The sequence below is a fragment of the Paramormyrops kingsleyae genome, chromosome 14, assembly GCF_048594095.1.
Source record: "Paramormyrops kingsleyae isolate MSU_618 chromosome 14, PKINGS_0.4, whole genome shotgun sequence".
Classification (NCBI taxonomy): domain Eukaryota; kingdom Metazoa; phylum Chordata; class Actinopteri; order Osteoglossiformes; family Mormyridae; genus Paramormyrops; species Paramormyrops kingsleyae.
Window position 1 is genome coordinate 4944396 of NC_132810.1, and position 21659 is coordinate 4966054.

Consider the following 21659-nt stretch of genomic DNA (forward strand, 5'->3'; position numbering starts at 1 on the left):
GCGGAACCTGGCCTGCAAACAAAACCACCACCCATTTGTCCCATGCTTCTACATGACAACGAGAGGCAGGTTTAGCCTGAATGAGGATGTATGGTTTTTAAAATAACACCTACGGCACTGCAGCTCAGCAGAAGGATTCGGGGTGTTCAGGGAGCAGAGAGAGTGGTGATTCATCAGAGAACATCTGGAGAAGGTACACTCTGTCTTAAAATGTTTCTCTTGTTCTAGTTGTAACCTTAGTCTACAAAAAGAGCACAGAGTGTTCCTCTATGATATAAACAGCATGTGCTGTTGTAACCTGTATAACTGTTCATTAAAGAGAGTTAATGATTTCATACTGATCCCATAGATTGAGGCAGCACGGCCATACATAAAAGTAACATTAATTAAGCCTGACCTCACTGAGCTGCTTGAAGGATAACCTATTGGTTTGGGTTCTGTTGCTGGGTTTGCAGGTTGTTCTGGTGCCTCCACAACATTGGACTGCACCACTCAGTCAGGCTGCTGAAGACCCTCCACCGCGGACCTGTACAGTGTGGGCTTAGTACAGATATCCGATCCTGGACGGGAGAAGCACCCTGGGTTCAGTTTGGGGGCACTGAGAGGATTTATGGTGATTTGATGAGGGTGCCGGGCAAGTAGGAGACATTCGGCCAGGGTCACCACAGGGGACAGGGTCAACACAGGGAAACACAACAGCCAGACATTCGTGAGAAGGTGTTCTCATTTATTTACGTGTACAAAAGAATGGCTTTTTCAGCAGATCCATAATCGCAAGCGTGGGTGTCATCCAGTGCAAACTATTTTAGCTCCACTGTGTCACTCCACCCATACAGCATATATGCAGTGAACACCCCGGGGAGAGTCACAGAAGGAGTCACACACGCGATTCTCGTCTGCAGAAAAGAACCACAGCATTACAGTATCTCAGAAAGCCATAGAAAAGCAGAAGGCCCCTCATGATTAACAGACAGTATCGTCTATTTCTAAAGCTGGCTCGAACGCCACAGTAAAGCTACAATCAAATCCTCTTTCCAGTCCAGTTGCATTTCAGTGATTTAAATCTGAAATCTAAATGATAGCATTTTGCCCAAAAACGAGCCACAGCCAACATCAGCTGAAGGAGTCAAGACAAAGGTCTTTCTCTTTTCGATTTTTGACATTTACATCGTCAGTATAAAGGAAGTAGAGCGTTAAGCTATGTGATGTGAAAGCGCTAGGACTTTAAAGTGAGACATCACCTTTCCTCAGTCATCCTTCCATCCCACGTTCCGAGCTTCAAACCCCATCTGTCTACCACCATCCGTATCACCTCATCCATGACGGAAGTGACAGGCATGATCTATTGGTTTTCTTTTCAATTGTGTTTAGAGTTAAAATTCACTATTAGTGTTCAACATGTCAGTCACTTCCATTTTTATTTACAAATGCTCTCTGCAGAATATTTTTAAATAATATTTATTAGCTTGCATTTGATATCAGTAGTTTTAATGCACGCAGTATATCTGAATTTAGCAGAAAATTACAGTGTTTTCCTCCAAAAGTCCAAAGAAGTCACACTTCATGTAGCTAAAGAAGTAATTATGTAATAAAGATTTGACATCAAAATCTTTATCAAAACAACTTAGTATCAAATTTTTTATAACTTCTTTCAAACTCACCCAAAAATGAATAATTTTGGGTACCACGCTAGACTCCTTTATTTCCTGCTCAGAAGACAGGAATACATTCATTTCATTGGGTTAGACAACACAACTTAAAAAAGTTTGCATTGAAAGGTAACATTTTAGGACCTGCCGATGACCTGGCCCCGTAACATGTATCATTTAATCCGACTTCACACCTGGTTTAAAGCTCTAATGGAGTTTAGACCCGGCCCCTTGCATCAGTAGACAACTTTCAATTACATGTGATTTGAGGCACACTTATTTCAGCACACCGCCAATAAGGTGCAATACATCATGAAGACACAGACCAGGTCGACATGTTGAAGGGTGCCTGACACAGAAGAAAACTTTCAGCTTGAAAAATTTCTAAGACACGTGACCTGACAGACTCACACATTGGCTTACTGTACTTTACCTAACCTGTCAATTTTGGTCAACTAAAGGTTCCCATATCTGTACGCTGTGACACAATCTGTGGCAGCCTTGAAACAGCCAGATGGGGGCGCCATTTTCCTATGAATGTATAGCAACGGCAGGAATATTCTTGAAATATTGTTCTCCCATCAGCGCACAAGCTGCTCTGCCGCTAATTGTTAAGTAACCAGTGAAAGTTAAGCTCTTCTTACGACCACACAGTCTAAAAAACACAAAGTTAAGGAGAGATTAAGGCCAATCTCTGTCTTGTACTCTACAGAAGAATAGAGTCAATTGTCCAGAGTGCAAACTGGCTTTTGATCTTCCAGCCTATGAGTCCTCATTGCAGAGAGCATTCCCCAGGCCTCTCCGTGTGCAAACCATCCAACTTGGGGGTGTTTTTCTGCTCCATTTCCACCTGGAAGAAGAGAAGGCGCAACAGACATCAAGCCCTTACATCCAAGCACTTGCAGCCTCAAGGCTTTCCAAAATACATCTTCACGTATGATTAATAAATATGCTTCTATTTTGATTTAGCAGACAATGTACAAGAGAGGGAAAAAGCACATTACAGACATACGCGTTGTCATGGAGCTGACATTGGCTTAAATGTGGCTTGGCTGAGCTTACAGTGAATGCCTAGCTATAATTTAATAGCAATACTGGATATGTTTAACAGCACTGCATAGCACTGGAAGCCACCGTGCTGTAGGGCACTTTGAATTGTGTGTGCCTGTGCTAACACAGCCTTTGTACTGCAAGTCTCCTCCCATGTATGCTGTCAACTATTTGCTTCCACCTGATTGCTGATCACGGGGCAATTTCAAGTTTGCCACATACGCACTGAATGCCTCTGACCACAAGATGTCGCCACAACACAGTTTTCCACTACATTTCAAGTTCCTTAAATAAAAGCTCCTGGAAATTCCTGAGGCTCCTCCTCTGAACAAACTAAGAAGAAAGTTACTGATCTCAAACACACTCACACTCACATTCATACATACAGTACATACAGAACAAACATACAACTATCAGTTCCTGTTGTATGTGCTATATGTGCATAGATTTAATTCTAGAAGAGGAAATGAATTGAAGCTTTTGATTCAAGACTTAATGTTGTAGCACTTTAGAACCAGTTGACAGCACCTGGAAGGCGTGGTGTTATTAGGAGGTAATACACACACTACCTGGTACAGGAAGTGTGCCTTATAATTGATCCACTTCTTGACATCAGTTCTATCTCCCACCGACAGAGATCGCACGGTGGTTCTGGATGCTGAGGCAGCTGGCATGTCAAACTCCACTTCCAGGTGGCGGTGGAACTTGGTTGGGACCTCCCAGTCAGACCCCAGCTCCAAACGACAGAAGAAGGTGTGGGGGTGACTCAGAGCTGGAGAACATTGGAGAGAAGGGTTACCAGGATCAAGGGCAGGGAAACTGGATGGTAGTGATGCACAAAATGATGTTTCATGAACCACTTGCTGTATTTTCTGACCCCACTAGATGGTGCTCTCTGTTCAAAAAAAGGGCTCAAAGTATGCCCCAAAGCAAACCAACAGCACCATCTAGTGGTGTCAAAAAATACAGCAAATGCTTCATGAAGTGTCATTTTGTGCAACACTACTGGATGGATGCCCTGCGTGCATCTCAGTAAATAATCAAAGTCTCATTTTAAGGGAATGAGGGCAAGCGTCGGAAAGATACAGATCTACCAGACTGTGCTGGGTCAGATGCACCCAAAAAAAAATACCAAGCATTCCCGGGTGCGTTACCTGGGAGACAGGAACCTACTGGCCCAAAGTTAGAGTGAAGAACAAAATATACATTAGGATATTCTAACAGAACAGAATATACTGGGTCAGTTATACTGAAGAGCAGAACATACTGCTTGGGGTATCCTAACTGGACAGAACATACGGAGTCCAAATGCACTCAACATGAGACGTCTTGTTCCTTTATGTTCCTCCATCACTAACAGCTGTGAGGAAGCCTTTAATGTGGCTACTGGTTTATATTTCAGGTCACGAGATGTAAGGGCGTACAGTCAGAATACAAGGCGGCTATTATATTAAAGCACAGACCCTGAAAACTCACCAGCACAGTAGTCAAAGGTGACTTGTCTAACCTTCCAGGATGGCCCATCCTAGGCCGATTCTGACGACCGACACGTCATCAAACGAGATCGTGGGCAGTAAGTTAAGTGCTAGACAACACACGGACTCTCAGCAGATGGAGCTGGAGATATGCGATTATGTGCGATGAAAGCACCTCACAGATCGTGATGAACATTTTCAACTTTAAGTGGAACTAGAAAGTGAAACGTAGGCCTCACAGGATGTGTTCTGCCAGGAAAGGCACAAAAAAAAATAAATCACAAAAACACAGCTGCTCATCGCACTCAGGAGTGAACCACCAATCGGCAAAAAGTTAATGAAGGGTAACAGTTGCCTTTTGTCCAATCAGACACTAGAGACTAGACCAGGGGTGGGCAATCTTATCCAGAAAGGGCCATTATGTATGTGGGTTTTCACTTCAAGCCCTTAATTAGATTACTAATTAGAGGACTGATAGGCTGAAGAGTCCTCACACCTGGGTTTGAACAGCTGACCTAAAGGTTATCCCAAAAACCTGCACACACACCGGCCCTTTGCTGGTAAGATTGCCCACCCCTGCACTAGACGCTGGCCCTTTGTGGGTAAGATTGCCCACCCCTGCACTAGACGCTGGCCCTTTGCGGGTAAGATTGCCCACCCCTGCACTAGACGCTGGCTCTTTGCGGGTAAGATTGCCCACCTCTGCACTAGACGCTGGCCCTTTGCGGGTAAGATTGCCCACCTCTGCACTAGACGCTGGCCCTTTGCGGGTAAGATTGCCCACCTCTGCACTAGACGCTGGCCCTTTGTGGGTAAGATTGCCCACCTCTGCAATTGACGCTGGCCCTTTGCGGGTAAGATTGCCCACCCCTGCACTAGACGCTGGCCCTTTGCGGGTATGATTGCCCACCTCTGCACTAGACGCTGGCCCTTTGCGGGTAAGATTGCCCACCCCTGCACTAGACGCTGGCCCTTTGCCTGTCTAATCACACAACAGAGGCCTTGGCCCATTGACTTGGAAGTAAAAACTCACGAGGCAGTAATTCATGAGAAACTGGAGATCAGAACAGGTTCAGGGTAGACTGCTCTTCTCCTTCTTGCTCCATCAGTAACACAATACATCCTTGTCACTACTTCATTCATAAAAAAAAAATCACAACAAACCATCCATTTTCTGTACCCACTTATCCTAACCAGGGTCGCAGGGGTCTGGTGACCGTCTTGCATTTTCACACGTATCCTCTGATTTTAAGCACACAGCATTGTAACCTTGAACACTACTGGTGACTTCATGAAGACAGACCAATGTGGTAAGTAAACAGGGTGATCAGCATGATCTTAGCAGAACTGGTTCTTCTGCCCTACCTGAATTTTTATCAGGGAGAGAGTTTATCCTCCACACCACAGCCCTGAAGGCGTGCTCATATTTGGCCGTCCCCATCGTGACCCGCATGGCTGGCTCCTGCCCTGATGTGATGGTGGACCCAAAGTTGGCCCCCTTGTTGAAGCGAGCCTTCAGAGACTTCTCGCCCACCAGGCTTTCCCGCCTGAAATTCTTGGCCCAGAGCTGGGGGATGGGATAGCGGATCATCACATTCTCACAGGGGATCAAAGTGAGGGGATCCCGGTTGGAGGAGAATCCAGTTGACATTGCCAGCCAGGACTGCAGCTCTACCTCCGCGCCCCTGACGCTGGCCACCGTCCTCAGAGTGAAGGGCAGGCTCTTCTCCGCAAAGAGTGAACAGAAACGGAGCAGCTCGAATCTGCGTCCTGCCGGGGGTGTGAAGGAGATCGTTCTGTTGCGGGTGAACTCTTGCTTGTCTGCGCTACTGTGCAGCTGGCAGTCTCGCAGTCGGATCCAGCGTGTGGTGGTGTTGGGGATGATGTCATGCAGGGATACCACCTCGTTCCCCTTCACCTGGACGTCGTTGAGGCCAATCTTGCAGGCCGGTGACCCCGACACAAACGGCAGCACATAAATGTGGGTCATCACCAGCTGCTGCATGATCCTGCCATCGCACTTGGACACAACACCATGGAACTCATCTCGTACATCCACCAAGACCTCTTCCTCCTGGTAGGATGGGGAACTGCTTGGAGACTCTTGTTCCACAGGCAGCAGCATCAGCACATCCCTCAGGGCATGGGTGAAGCTCAGGAAGTCTGAATAGTCGACGGTGCCCAGTTTCACCAGCTGATCCTTGGCAGGAGTGTGCACCACGGCTACCTTGGACTGGATCTTGCGTTTCTCTTTGTAGGTGACGTGATCGATGCTGACAGTATGCACCCGGTCATTCTCGTTGTAGCTCTGAAGCTTGTGCTCGGAGATCTCGTGTCGGCCTTCTAGCTGAAACTCCTTGAAGGGCTTCTCCAGGCCCTTCTCATAGAAGAGCTGCAGCCGCCCGGCGTCAGACATCTTCACAAAGATGGGCCCCCAGTGCCGAGACGACATGATGTTCTTTTTCTCTGGGATGCGCAGCATCATGGGCCAGCCATCCCGTGGGGTCATGTGGCCCGGCTGATAGGGCAGCTCCTCCAGCTCCCCGGGCTCCACAGGATCGTCCAGCAGCAGGACGCTCTCCTGCTGATCTGATTCTGCCATCCACAAGCTTTGCCCACCTTTCTCAGAGGGGGGCCAGGGCAGGACACCTCCTCTAGCTGGGGTGTCCAGCTCAGTCGACAGGGGCAACAGGGATTCCCTTTTAATATCTGCGGTGCCAGGAGGGACCGGAGGAAAGGTGCAGGACTGCTGGGTGTTCTCTGGATAGCAGCCGTTGTTTGGTGTCACCTTGGCTTCTACTTGCTCCTGGAAAAAGTCAATGAAAGGGTTGATAGGAGATGGCTGCATATGTGACAGACCCTCGTCCAGGAAGGGGTTCTTCATGCTGGGCATGCCAATGCTCAACGGGGGACCGCCCAAGGCAAAGAGAGGGTGGACTCCTTCCGGTGTCAGGTCCAGGAGATGCCGTTTTGCATCTCGGGTCTGGACAGAAGGGGGAGAGGCTACGGGGTTCCCATCGACATCCGGCATGGAGCCGTCGTCATGGCTGGACTGCGGCAGGCCGCCAGGCCAACAGAAAATCGGTCCGTCGTCATCATCGAAGGTCACCCAGCTGGCGATACGGGCCACGTGGCTCTCCGATTGGCCGTTCACGTGCTTGGGGGCCGGCGGCCAGTTCTGTGATTCCATGTCTATGCCCTCGTCTTGGAAGATGGAAGAGTCTACAAATCAAACACATGAGCATATTAGAAACTGCTATAAACAAACATGGAGAATAACAATTTTCATTGGGAACTAAAAATAAAAATTCATACTATTCTCCTTATATGCTCGGGTGCCCCCCAGCCACCACTTGCTGTGTTTGCAGGTTGTCCCCCACCCCCCCTCTGCCGGGCATGGTGTGGCGCACACAGACTGCCTATGCGACACATGAACCAGACCAAGGCACAGTTCATTTTGGTTCTGGCGCCTAGTGCAGATTTTTCGCTGACTAAAGAGATCCTTTCAACAATATGTGGGAGGTAAGCACATTAGTGTTAAGCTTTACTCAGAAACACAACATCCAATAATGTGTCCTAATACCAGCCTGCCTCCTGTCCACTGTAACAGGGTGCAGGTCTGTTTCACAGACAAGTAATCTCACAAAACTAAAAAGTCTCCGCAATCAGTCCTTGAGCAGACAGGAAAAGCTCTTCATATTCCTCTGAACGAATGTGGCTCATTTATTCCTTAGGGTGCCCTGTCATATCACAGACATAATTACAAGGTCTGCATGTTACACATGTGGCTTCATCTTAAAAAGGATTGGGAGTTTTCACCCGATCCCCCTGCGAAAACACCCTTGTTCTCTAGTGCGAGATCTGCTCGTTCCTTCATTTGAATTTAATGCTTTTTACCAATGGAGGGGAAACATCTTCACCTGTTGCTAGGCACCGGCATTCCGCAGCTCGGCCGCGAGATCTCCCGCCCTGGCAACAAAGCATGACATGAATTCACTGCCAGGACAGGAACAAAAGGGGCAGAGACGGGCAGCTTGAAGCAGGGCCGAGCCGCGCGGATTCAGCACAACGGACGACTCTCACGGTCCACACAAGCATTAGCTTCTGGCACGTTCACAAAGAGGAACAGAAAGGCCAGGCATTAATATTCAGGTCACGCGACGCCAAGCGGCTGGAGACAGCCACATCTCTGTGGCTTACTGGGGGGAGATGTCACCTTTCTCATACACTTCCAACACACTGTTTGTGATCCAAACATGCATTCAGCTGTGCTTTACTCTCTGCTCTGTCGAGACATGAGGTTTTGCACTCTCTGCAGACTCCTCCCAGAATCCTAAATGGCAGAATTCTCCCAGAATTCTAAATGGCAATTCTTCTCGAGAATAACAGATTTCCTAGATCTTACCAAGGAAACACTCGTGAGCTCTCATGAATAACCTTCTCCATCCATGAGCGTCACCGTTTGTTAATCAGCCAGGGGAAAACAGGATGTCAGCGATACGCCGACCACAGAACATGTCGCTACCGCCGTCCAAAAGGAGGCCCTGACACGTTGCGAAAGTCCAGGGTTGAGGAAGCTGCCGTCTTTGCAGCCATGGTGTGGGAACGGAGCAGCAGAGCCTGCACTTGTTGTTCATCCTGACCTCCGCTGGCTGAAGCGCCCCCACCCACTGACATCAGGCTGCTGTGTTTCATTGGGGAGGGGAGAGCTTTCAAATGGGCCAGCCACACCAATTTACGAGCCACCCAGGGAAAAAAATAAAGACAAAATGAGCATGTTGCTAGGCACCGCCTTCTCTCCAGAGGGACAGACTTAAAAAGAAAAAAACCAAAGATTAGTGTGACTGGGGCGAGCGGGGCCCGGCCCAGACCCGAGCCGCAAGCAGAGACACGTTGGGCGTCCGTCTGACTCGCTCACTGTCTCCATTCAGAGCAAAACGCATCAAATGAACAGGATGGCTCGGGGCGGGGGGAACTCGAAAAGCTGTAAATGTCTCATAAACTCACAACCTCATGTTGCCGGTTGAGTCGTGTCCACACAGGATGGCGCTGCAGTAAAAACACAGAGAGATTTCAAACGCATGACTTGCTTTAAATGTCGACGGCCGTCGGGAGTCTATCAGAAGCTGTGGGCTGTGTCTGAATACAAAAAGTCTGCAAACAGAGGAGCTGTCCATTCAGCAGCCCCTCTGAGGGACCAGACGTCCCATTCAAACTGGGTGTCCTGCCCACTCCATCCCCCACTACATCTACAGCTCTGGTCCAGGCACTGGTCCGGTCATGCCTCCCCACAAAACCCTACCCCATGATCCCCAAACATGAATCGAATTTGAGCAGCTTTGGGCCCCCCGGCTCACTGAAAGCAGATGGCGGGCTTCCCCCCGTCAAGACTTGGACAGAGTGCCCCAGCACCACGGTGCTGGAGGGGGGTCATGTGACTGACTCAGCGCCCTGCATTGCTGAGCAGGGACATGTAAATGCCTGTCTGCTACCAGCCCCGATCCTGACCAGCATGGCCTCCCAGCAGGGGAGCTCGGCGAGAGACAGAAAGCAAGGGAGCTCAAGGGTGTGGGGGGTGGAGGGGGGAGGCTAAAGAAGTCACTGGAAAAACAAACTATGGGGGGGCTGGTATTACGAGGTGAGAGGGGTTTCTGGAGGGCTTCCCAGTAACAACACTAACTGGAATTTATAATCAGACTAGGCTACTGTGACACGATTAATGAGGTCAAGTGTAAGTTCACACGGGCCAGAGGATGATGGAAAGATGCTAACAGACTGACAGGCTCCTCCTTAAACCATCACTCAAGACGATGTCCCACATTAAAGCCTCTGTCCATGTTACCGCGACAGTGACTGAACTCTTTTTCGGTTTCCTGAGAGAATCCCTTAAAAACTACTTTTCAAGTTCCTGACCCTTTGCCAGGGCTGCGGCTACAAGCCGACACCAAAACAGGCCCAGCTGAGAACATGAAGACAGGAGCTGGCCGTCGAGACGTGTGACGGGGGGCAGCGGCCTTTAACTGACAGCACAGGTGCGGTTCTGGGCTGGGGGCGGGGGTCAGCAGGGGGTCACCCTTCGATAAACATTGCGACAGCCGTACTGCAGGGCTGCACGACCGATCCACAAGTCTGCTGGCCTACCAGGACATGGCATGTGACCGTAGGGAGCAGATCTTCTCAGCGACTCATGGGGGTTTTAATGAACAAGCTCAGAGCCACCAGGTCCCACAGCCGCTTGATTTTCCTGCCAGCGATGACTGACAGCTCAGGACCGCACGCCCTGGCAGGCTGGAACTCAGATCCAGCACCAGCTGCCATGTCCGTTTAACAGCACCATCAGTCCGGCTTCCGCAGGCCCGGCCTGGACCGCTGTCTGCGAACAGGCATGGTTCCTCCTTCTGACACAACAGGCCTGATGACAACACCCTGAGGTCTTACTGCTTCCAGCACAAACACTGGGCCAGCCTACAGGCCTGAGACTCACTCGATGACATCATCTCAGAGGGGACCGCAGCACAGCTGCTGGGTTCTCAGGCCGCAGAAAACACGAGAAAAAGGGGGGGGGGGGGGGGCAGGTTCTGATGGAACCACACCCTCAACCCCAAACCTCATACAGATCATCTTCTGGTTCTTCTCACCAGATTGGAATTAAAGCTCGGGCTCCTTCATTTGTTCATGAATACATTATTATTATTTTTTTACTTCGTTTATCATTGTTTTCTGAGTTTGTAACTTTTTTCAAGATGCCGGTTGTATTGTGTTTCAGAAGCAGGCTATTTGCATAACGAATCGAAAATAAACACATTTGCAAGTCCCACCCCAAAGTAGACCAGGAAACCAGTGACCCCTGTTTCAATTCAAGGGGTCGATGTGGACATAGTGCACTGCACAACTGCACTGTGCAAGAAGGGCCAGAGCCGTCTCTGTTTTCTGCGGCGGCTGAGGTCTTTTAACATCTGTCGGACAATGCTCAGGATTTTCTATGAGCCTGTTGTGGCCAGTGTCATACTCTACGCTGCTGCATGCTGGGGCAGCGGGCTGAGGAGCGGATGCCAGCAGACTGATCTGCAAGGCCAGTGATGTTGTGGGGATGGAGCTGGACCCTCCAAAGCTGTCGGAGAGGCGGATGTCGTCCAAGTTCAGGACAATGCTGGGCAATATCTCCCACCCACTCTGTGACGTGCTGGCCAGTCACAGTAGCATGTTCAGTGAGAGACTAAGACTACCTAGATGCACCACTGAACGACACAGGAAATCATTCCTGCCTGTGGCTCTCTCTCTGTACAACTCCTCCATCTAAGCACAGGTATGCACAGCAACACTGTATTTACACCCTTAACATAACAAAGGCCGTATGATAATTGGAGAACCTCAATTAAACTTTATCTATAGTTAATTTCTGCAATATATTTGTTTATTTATATATTGAATTATTGCATTATTAGAGCTATTTGTAATATTTTGCAATTTGTAATATATTGTATTATTTAATATTGGTATTTTAACTTGTTGACTACTTTCTTACTGTCCTGGAGGAGCAACTGTAACCACATAATTTCCTCAGGGATTAATAAAGTATTTTGATTAATTGATTGATTGATTGATTGATTGAGTACTGAAGTACCAAAAAAGTACCCCAGCTGGTTTGGCACTTTGGGTACTGGTACTCGACCAGAACTCAATAGAAATGGGAAAATACAAAAGTACCGTATCAAAAGTAAGGTACCTGGTGCGGCGGCAAAGCGCCTTTTCCTCCGCGTGCATTTTTATAATAAGGCAGAAGTGCACAACAATCAGGGTGGATATACGCTGTATACATTTATTAGAACGTATCATCAGTCTTCTTATAACTGAATGAATCGGGCGATCATAATGCGATGCTTGGCAATATAAAGACATGCTAGAGTGGAGTGACGCTTAGTTTATTAAAATTAAAAGAGTAACAATTTAAATGTACTTTTTGATAAATAAGTGCGTAATTTATCATGAACAAAAGTTTTTCCTGAATTGTTATCCTTGCAGTACTGGTATCGTGATACTTAAAGTGGTACCAGAATTGGGTCATAAGTTTGGTATAGTGACAACAAAACCATAGACCAACAATACCATAGACCAACAATACCATAGACCAAAGTGATCCTTGGCTGCCATGCTTGTGAAGTGATTCTCGCTACCCAATCTGAATGCGTCATTTTTTTTTTTTTTGCAACACAGTTTTGAGAAAAAAAATGACACGATCTGCACAGCCTCCTTCCAGGTTCAGTTCAGGTATGGCGTATGTGCGTATGCCTGTGTCAGTCTCACCACTGACGCCATTTAAGTGTTCCATACTCAGGCAGGGTTAGCAATTACACTAGATGCTTACCGTGCCCGAGTCCGACTAACTGTGCTCCAGCCCACCTCATCAAGCGGGCCCAGGCATGGCTAAGCATGCTGTGCCGGGGTATGGGAGGAGCAATCACACCAGTCAAACATGCTCAGGCACGCTACGGATCGGACAGTGTGAGTACACCCTTAATCAGCATGTTGGTTCCTCCGCTTCGGCCCTTCACCTCCCTGCCCACGCAGCTCCCCTGGGTTTTTCAGCACCTCCTGCGGGCGAAGCCACCTCCCCTGAGCCACTGGGAGCCGGTCTGCCGGGATTGTCATGTGCTAAGTTTACCGCCCACGAAGCCAGATGAACTCCTTCACCAGGTGCACAGTGACGGTCTTTGTGTAGCAGAGAGAGACTCTTACCAAAGGAAGGAGGGAAAGTGTGTGAGTGAATGGGGGGGGGGGGGGGGTACTCACTGGGCGAGTGTGTGAGGGAGGATGTCTGGCTAGGCAGGGGGGGGAGGTCTCCCAGCGAACTGTGCTCTTCTGACTGGCTCGTCCCACTGCTCTCTGAAGGGGGGTCGCTGCTCCAGAAGCTGGGTGAGGAGCACACGCTGTGCCGGGTGCCTGGGGGGGTGGAGTAAAGTGAGACGGAGCTGCCTCCCACAGGGTTGGCGGAGGACATAGGACAAGAATCCAATAAGTAGGGCATGTGAGGTGAGGCGGAGTCAACCTCATCGAGATGCCATGAGATCAATCAGCTCTCTGATACACACAGTTCCGGCTGCTGAGCCATCTGTCAGCCATCGTCCCCAAACAGCAACAGACACTGGCGAGGTATGAGAAACCTGCCCAAATTGCTGTTTATCATGGAGTCCGATTCATGTTCAGCCCTGCTGTGTCATTCAGTCCGCAGCGAACCGAGGCTTGTGTTACACAGAAGAGCTTCACATAAAGAACCGTCAACTAAAAGTCAACACCAAGATTACTCAGGGTGTGGCCGGCGGAAAGAACTACATGACTATAATCCATAACCAAGCTCCAAGCCAGTCAGGCAGGACAGCATGAACATCCATGAACATCCACACCGAGTTCCTCCAGCATGTTCTTCACTGTCCCATCTCCCAAACTCCTTCTAAAACCATGACAGCACGCACCCACCTCAGCTGACTGACTAGCGACGCAGTTTATTGAGATCGCCATGGCAACAATGTACTCTCTGCCTCTCTAACTGTGAGTAGAGATGGGAGGTGTTGTTATCACCCTGCAGCGTAGTTGCTTGGGTCCTGGACAAAAGATGACCACAGCTTGCTCGCAGATACATCTCCCAGAACTTCCCTTACAACCCTGAACCTCTAGTATTTCTGGCTTTGCACAATTTCTGCACGAAATGTCTGCTGCTATGCATGTATATTGTACACATGCCACATTTATTCTTCCAGATGCATCTATATCGCCATATCCATACTTATACTGACATATTCATATTTACACATATTTATTTTGCCTGCCTTATTGCCCTATGTCCTGTTATTGCCCTATGTCCTACGTGTTTGCCCTATGTCCTACGTGTTTGTCCTTTGTCCTACGTGTTTGTCCTTTGTCCTACGTGTTTGTCCTATGTCTTATTACCCAGTCTGTAGTAGAAACCATGCAAGTAAACATCTCATTGTAGTCAATGATTGGACCAGTACAAATGACAATAAACTTTTTGAATCCTTGAATACTTTGAGTCCCAAGGTACCTGTGTGGTTGCTCAAGAGGTTCCTGAGACCATGTGAAGGACAACACCATCTGTGCTGACAACTATGACTCTCTGTTATGTTTATAACAAGCAGAAAACACCTGGTTTTAAGACACCACTGGGGTATAAGCTGGGCCCACTGGAGGTCGCAGACGGAATCATTTTGTGTTCCCATGGTATTCTGATAATGTCTCACCTTTCACTTGTAGTTGTGAAGGAACAGTTTGGGTCGTAGGCCTATCCTCAAACTGGGCCCAGACAGTCTGCCGTGTGGACACACCCACTGAAGTCCTGCCCCCATGTATGAGGTACGGCGCTTCAGCAGGGCGGGGGTTCACTACACTGCCACCACCGTCTGAAAAGGTCAAAGGGCACAAACAGGACACCATTAATAACACCATTAATAACACAGTCATTCATCTCGCCAGCTTCAGTGCTGCAAAGACGCAGTGTCTAAAAATAATCTCTTGGACTTTCTGTTGCCAATATATTTGCAGTATTATTTCCACAGTCCAAACTGCTAAGATATTCTGACGGGCACCATCATGTCCCCAGCCGTATCACAGAGACACGGGGAGATCGATTGTATGGAAAAGAGAACGGGTCTGTCCTGGGAAGCCGCGTGTCATTTCAGGAGTGTCACCGTCACATGTCCCAGCCTTGAATACACAAAGGACTTGAAAGGAAATCCAGCTTGGCCCTTTTCTCCCACTCACGTTCACTGCATTCATTTCCTGAGGCAGGAAACTTGCCATAATGGGGGAAGAGAGCAAAGTCTGAACGTCTAGAGCAATACCATGCGTGACAGGCCGATACTGCTGCAGGTGTGTCGGGTAACTGAGCCCCGGGGCCATACCTGGGTGGGGCTCCAGGCCGGGAGGGCTGGGGTCGTCGTCTGTAAACACCACCCAGCCAGGTCGGGGTGTGGAGAGACTGCTGGGGGCCGCCATGGAAACAGCGAGGGAGGGGCGGCGTATAAACTCAGGGACGACAGTTCAGGCGCAGTATGTAGCTGGAGAACCTGAGCACATGGAGAAGAACATGACAGATAAAGGAGACCCACTACAGTGAGCCATTCCTCCAGCACCAATAGGGGGGGGGGAACTCACAACCCATAGACTCCTTACTTAAGTCGAATGGATAGCTGGGTCAGTCTGTGACCCAATACACTCAGGATAGAACCACTTTCAGGCAGGATATGCTGTCCCTGAAAGAAGATGAAGCCTGAAACAGCCTCGGCTGGATGCAATCTACTCCTAGATAAGGAGACCAAGAATCCACAAAGCCCATGAGAGCCTATGCACTGTGTGACAGGCCATGTGACAGGCCATGTGACAGGCCATGTGACTGGCCATGTGACAGGCCCCACAGTCCCACTCCCACCACGCCGATGACTTCATCTTCAGTCACGGAGCAGCATGTTCAGTGGGAGGATCTGGCTCGTCGTGGCAACAGGAAGCTGCCACCACACCGCAGTGCACTGAGCCTTGCGCCGCCACGCAGGACGATGATAAATGCAAACAGCACGTCAACTGGACCGCCAGGAGCACCTGGGTGGCATGGAGCCGTCAAACACGATCCACGCACTGCGTGCTTAGGCCGAACCCGGCACCATTTCTCTATGCATCACTCTATACCTACAAGAACGGATGAAGAGCCGCCTCGTTTTCCATGTCTAAATAAAGAACAATGGAAGTGCCCCTACACCAGGGCGAGCTGGCAGGAAGCACAGGATCCGAAAAGGAAGCGGTCCCTGTCTTTCAAAACCCTGCTATGACAAACTGTCTCTCATCCCCAAGTCACAGACCCGGATCACACTAATCATACCTTCATCTAGGATCGAGAGAGCTTTCCTCATGACACAACACGCCCAAGAACCGCATTTACCGAATTTAAAGCTAGGTCTGCATTAACACTTCGACACCAGGCATGAGATTCTTCCGCACGCTCTTTGTATAATTCCAATATTCAAGATGGACGCATGTCGTGTTTTTCTATGAACAAGAGGACGTGCCACATCTGCAGTTTGCTTTAATGAAAGCCAGTGTATATTCACCGGGTTTCCACAGGCTCACGCCGTGGACTTTATCTCTGCGGGCACAGGGGCAGAACACGCCGCAGAACTGGAAACCGACAGTGGCCAGAGTGCCTGCATTTTTATAGATTTCACTCTTTCCTGTCTTCTAATTGTCACCGACTCCTTGTCAAGGCAGTAATGCTGTCACCCCTATTACCACAATGACCATGTGCATGTTTGTGAAACACTGTTAACACATAGGGCCTTAGGCTCTGCATTTAACTGTCATTCTCAAAAACAGCGTAAAATCGATATACTGACTTTCCACCAGGCAACTGGTGGAACTTAAAGAGGGATTAACAGCAGCTAAAATTATGTTAATGATCAGGGAATACCTTCTGAAATGTTCTGGACAAAGACAGGATCATTCTCAGCTGCAGTCTGACTGTCGTCCCCCCCCTCCAGACAGGCCCTGCAGGTGGTTCAGACCGAGGCTGTAGCCCACAGCCCTGATCTGGTGGACACACTGCCAGAACCCCCTATCGGTCCATTCTCACTGGTGGCCAAAGGAAAGCGCCATCTGGACTCTGCAGGTAACCTAGCCATCTGACAGTCGATCAGTACTGTGCTCCTCCTCTCCTGTGGAGAAGCACGCTCCTCGTGTGCTCCTTTTCCCATAGGAGTGCAATGAGCTCTTACATCTTGTTGAGCCCAACACTGATTGGGTATCAGCTTCCTTAATATTAAGCAGCAGTAACACTAGGTTAGGGTGACTTAGTCATTCAGGTGACTTAGATCAGTGCAGTGGGGGGATGGGTGGGAGAGCACGAGCCCCCACCTGGGTAAACACTAAGCACAGAGCTACACAAGTCACCCTGAACACACATTAGGTAAAGAACTCACTCAAATTAAAAAAACAAGGCTGAAAACACATAATGAAAGCTCACATCTCCACACACCCCCTCTCCCTCCCCCCCAAGGGCCAAATCAGCAGTCTTACTAGGATACAGCTCGTATTTTGTCAAGCTTCTCACATATACAGCTCAAGATCCCGCTACAAAGAGCCAGATGGTAAACTGTCAGCTGAAGAGACAGACCTCTAATGCTGAGGGGTGTGTCGACGAGGGTCCACACGGGCTTGTGGCTGGCTCGAACCCGAAAAACAGAGGAGGAATTGAACAGGACGTTAACGCGGCCAAAGAGAATACAGGCGGACTGTGTACTGCTGGGACCAGTCCAAGCTGTGACTCTGAAACAGAGCAAACCGTGGACGGTGTGAGACCATTGCTAAACACAAATAGAATCCCAGTCTCAGCCAAAGAACCCCCCCCTCCCCTCCCAAGAGTAGCCCCCACATCCCTACCATGTGGAGGGAAACAGCTGAACAGTCCACTCAAGGAGCACAAACAGACTCTCTCCTCTCACCTTCAAGCAATACAAGTTAACACCTCAACATGTGGTCACACCATGTAGCAGCAGCAATCTCAGTTGGTGGACACCTCTGACATCACCCTAACCCTGACTGAGCACCAAGAAACAGTAGTAGGAGGAACACCACACACACCTATCCATTAATCTTAAGGGCTACCCCTGTGCTTCGCAGGGCTGTGCAGAAACGTCGGCATTTTTGACACATATTTAACCTAGGCAAAGTACAGATCCACCCGAATTCACACAAAGGCGTTGCCTACAGATATGCTTCCATGTGTCAATATTTAGACACCTTCTGTTTAGAGTTTAGCGCACTAGTCTTATAGCATATTAAACAAAATTCAACCAAGTTCTTGAGACTAATCACACTTTGACCAGTAGTGACGCAATCCTACCCCGAGTATCATAATGAAACTGTGACACCCTTACCGTAAGTCTCCCCTCCCGATCACCCAACTCCCACGTCACGGCATCGCAGGCGCCCGACGTCCACAGGTAATACGGAACAAATCCATCCATCCATTTTTGATACCGGCTTGTCCGATGCAGGAATACAGCCTGTACTCGTGCATGTACCTCGCCGCAGGACCAAGTTAAAGTTATGACCGTACGCACATTTCCCTCGAGTTTCCTGGTTTGTAATTCGTTACCGATTGAAAAACACGCAGGTATGTTACGCGATTAAATGTTCCTGGATGCCGGATAAACGTGCGAATTTTTGCCTAACAATAGCGATGAAAATCCGCAACACGTTTTGAGGCGATCGTAAATACCTCGGGCGATATAAGGCGCTTTCGGCTCCACCGCTTCCGAGAAATGCAGCACCCTCCGCATGTGAGCTCCGGGAGAGCGCCAGGTCCCGCACCGTACGGCCGCACTAGGGGCACCGAGGCCGGCTAGGCATCGGCAGGCAGGCACTTCCCCTGCCCGACTGATTCTGGCTCAGATCGTTGGTCCACCGAAGCCCAGTTTGGTGTTACGGCTGCATGACCGGTATTCCGGAGAAGGCTGGGTGCACGGCGGACACTGCAGCGCTATAGCGAACAGCTTAGTCCTACAGCCTGACGTGTGACACTAATGTGCCCGGGCAGGTTGCTCTGACAAAATCTTCACATCAGCGAGCTTACAAGACACTCTAACCAGCCCGATACTGTATTTATAAAACAAATCCAGAAAAACTTCAATTCGGATTAATACCATAAACGACACTTGTCATCCACACCCAGGCCGCCCGTAATTTCTTCAGTTATTCCCGTAACTTTTATATCAAGTAGCTGGAGGTGGGGCTGAACTTGTCAACAAAACTGGGATTTGAGAGCGCAGTGCGCTGGTTAAGCCCCAGGCGGGCATGGTCTCTATCGCCACCAGCTGGAAGTGTAACAAATTGCGGGGAGAGTGTAACACGGCGATCCAATTAAATAGTGTGATCACCAAGTATGTAATTATAAAACCCATAATCCGAATCTCTATTAACATTTCACGGTGACTAAACCTCCATTGATTAAAAATAGGACAGTCGGTTGGCACGACAAAATTAGATAACAAGGAAAAATACATACATGAGTAACTCATTACCGTTTTGCTAATATCTGAATGAACATGCTTGTTTATATTTTATATATATAAACAATACGAGAGTGCAGTGTTTAAAATACCATTCAAATCCCAGTATTGAATGGGCAGACGGGTAATTACGTGTTTCCTACCAGTAGATGGCAGGAGAGCTCATGAAATGGGAAAAACCGGCTATTCCACGGCATGAGAGACGCCTGGTGTGTTTAACGCACACAAACACCGTCCCGATATTGTCAGACATTGTATGGAAGGTAACATAACCCAGGTGCAAGGATATTTTTAGTGTCACTGTGCCATTATTTAGAAGTTTATCCAAACTAATGTCTTCTCTTTCTTTAGAACGACATGACCTTACTGGCTACTGATGAGATATGACTTTCTTCTGCATGTGTGTGATGATGATTCGTGCAAGTTGCAGTCCCTATGCAGATCACTGTGCACAGTGCACCGAGCAATCTTGTGCAAAATCAAACCTGCCCAAGGTCCAAAAGTCCTCAACTTCAACCCAATTTGACAATGGCAGTTGGCTTACAGCCTGTACAGCTGTATCTCCCATTTTGAGAAGGAAAGATGAGGTATGGAGCTTCTCATTCGGCACAAAATCGAGGTGTCTGGGAAGCCTGAGACCCATCTAGTCAGCAGCCCCCCAGGGATAGTGGTGTCCCCCCTATTGGACTGGCTTCCTTAGGTGCTGCAGGAAAATGCCTAATGAGAGATAAAGGGTGTTACCATGGTAAAAGCGATGTGTGGCGGCTACAGTGGGAGGCTCCGTCACCGAACATTAATTTTACTGCAGGCTGATTCACAGAGGTGAAGAGCGATGTGACTCGCGGAGGGAGTCTCTCAGCAGATCGGATGACGGGGGGGGGGGGGAGCAGAGGTGGGATTGGGAGTGCACACGACGGGAATACCCACACGCCACCACGCCCATGCTTATCGAACACAAATCCAGGTCTGCGGACCAGCCAGGCCAAACCATCATTTAAGCACGGCCTTGGGGGTATAAAATGTGGCACTCTCCATGACCTGGAACCGCTGGGCAGTACACTGGCGGATTTAGGCATAGGAGACATGGGCAGCCGACCAAAAAATCGGTATGGTGGCATTTACCCGACTGGTTTCCTATTTCTCATTTTCACATCACGTCAGCGATATCACCCCACCATGTGGGTGCCCCGATTCTAACTTGTGATCTGGGCAGGCGACCACTCAGATGTTCGAGATGGGGAGGGGGCGGGGCTGGGGTGAGCTCAGGTCGCATCACTGGAAGCCCGAGGCCGGGGGAGCAAGGGAGTCTATCAAATAATGCATCCCTAACTTCACACAGTACTCATGCAATTAGTCAAAATTATTTTTAATTTGATCATTTATTTGTATCATTCCAAATATCTTAATTAAAATGCAAATGGGTCTTTTTTTTTTTGGCAGGGGGTAGGAGATGCACAATTTTTGTTGCCAGCTGGGGGGGTGGAAGGTGGGTATTCACAGGCTGCCATACAAGCTAGAACCACCACTGGGACAGTAGAACCCGGGCTCTCCACAGAGCTACTCTACAGAGTGAGGATCCTGCACATTCCTGTGGAGCCCACAATGTACATTCCAGTATTTCTTAACCCCCCCCCCAGTGAATTATCCTCACAAAAGAGATGAACTCACTTGTGCTGCAAAGTCTGAAGAATAAGGCCAGCAATCTGCGGCAGGCTCATATCTGGTTTGACAGAAATGGGACAAATTAACACCAGTCTGCTGTGTATTTGGAGGGTCATCATCTCACAGAGCTCTGCTATCGATCTGCGCAGGTCAGCAACACCCCTGATCCCAGGCTGCCATGGAAACCTGGCTCAGCGGTCCCCCGGCCAGGTCGGCCTCCTCCCAACTCACCAGAGGCTGATGGTACTCCATGCTCTCTGAAAACATGCTTTTAGGAGGTCCCTCACAAGGCTGAAGACCAGGACAAACAAGAAAGAATGAGATGAGAAGACAAGTTGGTGTTTTCCAAGCTGAAAAAGTAGTGCACCTTACTGACGAGCTTGGTCAGTGCCCCAATCAACGGTCTTCTGATTTGGGCTGTACTGCAGGTGTACAGTGGCACCTGTATGAAGACATAACTCACTCCCACACAGGAACCTGCACTGAGCTGGTTTAGGACAAAGAGCACAGGGGGATACAGGAAACGTGACAAAACTGTGCACATCATGTGCCTAGTTAAACAAGCCAGAAGTCAGTGCAGAGAGACCAGACATTTCCCAAATGCTGCTGAGCACGAAGACAGGTAATATTTTCTTCAACATCATCATTCATACCTGGTTAGACACCCTCACCTGATCGCATGTGACAGTCAAGGTTACTGGAATACGAGTGCACACAGAATCATGCACACAAGCCGCATCCTACGTGTGGGTCAC

The 21659-nt window shown here is 49.0% G+C and overlaps 1 protein-coding gene across 3 annotated transcripts; it reads right to left on the reverse strand.

The window, feature by feature from the left end:
* Window positions 1–706: 706 nt before the first annotated feature.
* On the reverse strand, window positions 707–19003 carry ston2 (stonin 2). Of its 3 annotated transcripts, none has more exons than XM_023828749.2 (7): window positions 18877–19003; window positions 15088–15252; window positions 14428–14586; window positions 12965–13114; window positions 5540–7396; window positions 3269–3471; window positions 707–2499 (listed from the first exon to the last, which is right to left on the reverse strand). In XM_023828749.2, exons 2-7 carry the CDS (start codon window positions 15179–15181, stop codon window positions 2422–2424), a joined length of 2541 nt encoding a protein of 846 aa, XP_023684517.1. In that variant the 5' UTR covers window positions 15182–15252; window positions 18877–19003; the 3' UTR covers window positions 707–2421. The 3 variants fall into 3 exon arrangements, with proteins under 3 accessions (XP_023684517.1, XP_023684515.1, XP_023684516.1); XM_023828747.2 differs by having other exon boundaries at window positions 18453–18983; XM_023828748.2 differs by lacking the exon at window positions 18877–19003 and adding an exon at window positions 18109–18442.
* Window positions 19004–21659: the final 2656 nt, after the last annotated feature.